The following is a 311-nucleotide window of genomic DNA, read 5'->3' as shown; positions in this document are numbered from 1 at the left end:
GACAGCACAAAGCCTTTTCCACGTGCCTCCCTCACCTGGCTGTGGTCTCCCTGTTTGTCAGCACTGCCATGTTTGCCCACCTGAAGCCCCCCTCCATCTCCTCCCCATCTTTGGACCTGGTGGTGTCAGTTCTGTACTCAGTGGTGCCTCCAGCAGTGAACCCCCTCATCTACAGCGTGAGGAACCAGGAGCTCAAGGAAGCTCTGAAGAAAATGATGACTGGAAGTTTTTCAGAAACAGTAACTGACCTGTTTTCTTCTGCACAACGTTCCTTTTTTAGCTCATTACAGGCCCAGCCTTCAAGGTTTTTG

At 51.4% G+C, this 311-nt stretch overlaps 1 protein-coding gene across 1 annotated transcript in view; it reads left to right on the top strand.

Annotated features, from left to right (window-relative positions):
• The window catches only part of LOC104521148 (olfactory receptor 14C36), a gene marked incomplete at its 3' end in the record, with an annotated part of 910 nt that extends 689 nt beyond the window's left edge, over positions 1–221 (top strand). Inside the window, 1 exon segment of the mRNA XM_029083770.1 lies at positions 1–221. This exon segment is cut by the window's left edge and continues 104 nt beyond it. Within this exon segment, the coding sequence (XP_028939603.1) occupies positions 1–221 (221 nt within the window).
• Positions 222–311: the final 90 nt, after the last annotated feature.

Source organism: Antrostomus carolinensis, unplaced genomic scaffold (genome assembly GCF_000700745.2).
Source record: "Antrostomus carolinensis isolate BGI_N321 unplaced genomic scaffold, ASM70074v2 scaffold12232, whole genome shotgun sequence".
Taxonomy (NCBI): domain Eukaryota; kingdom Metazoa; phylum Chordata; class Aves; order Caprimulgiformes; family Caprimulgidae; genus Antrostomus; species Antrostomus carolinensis.
This window is presented reverse-complemented; position numbering and strand designations above follow the sequence as displayed.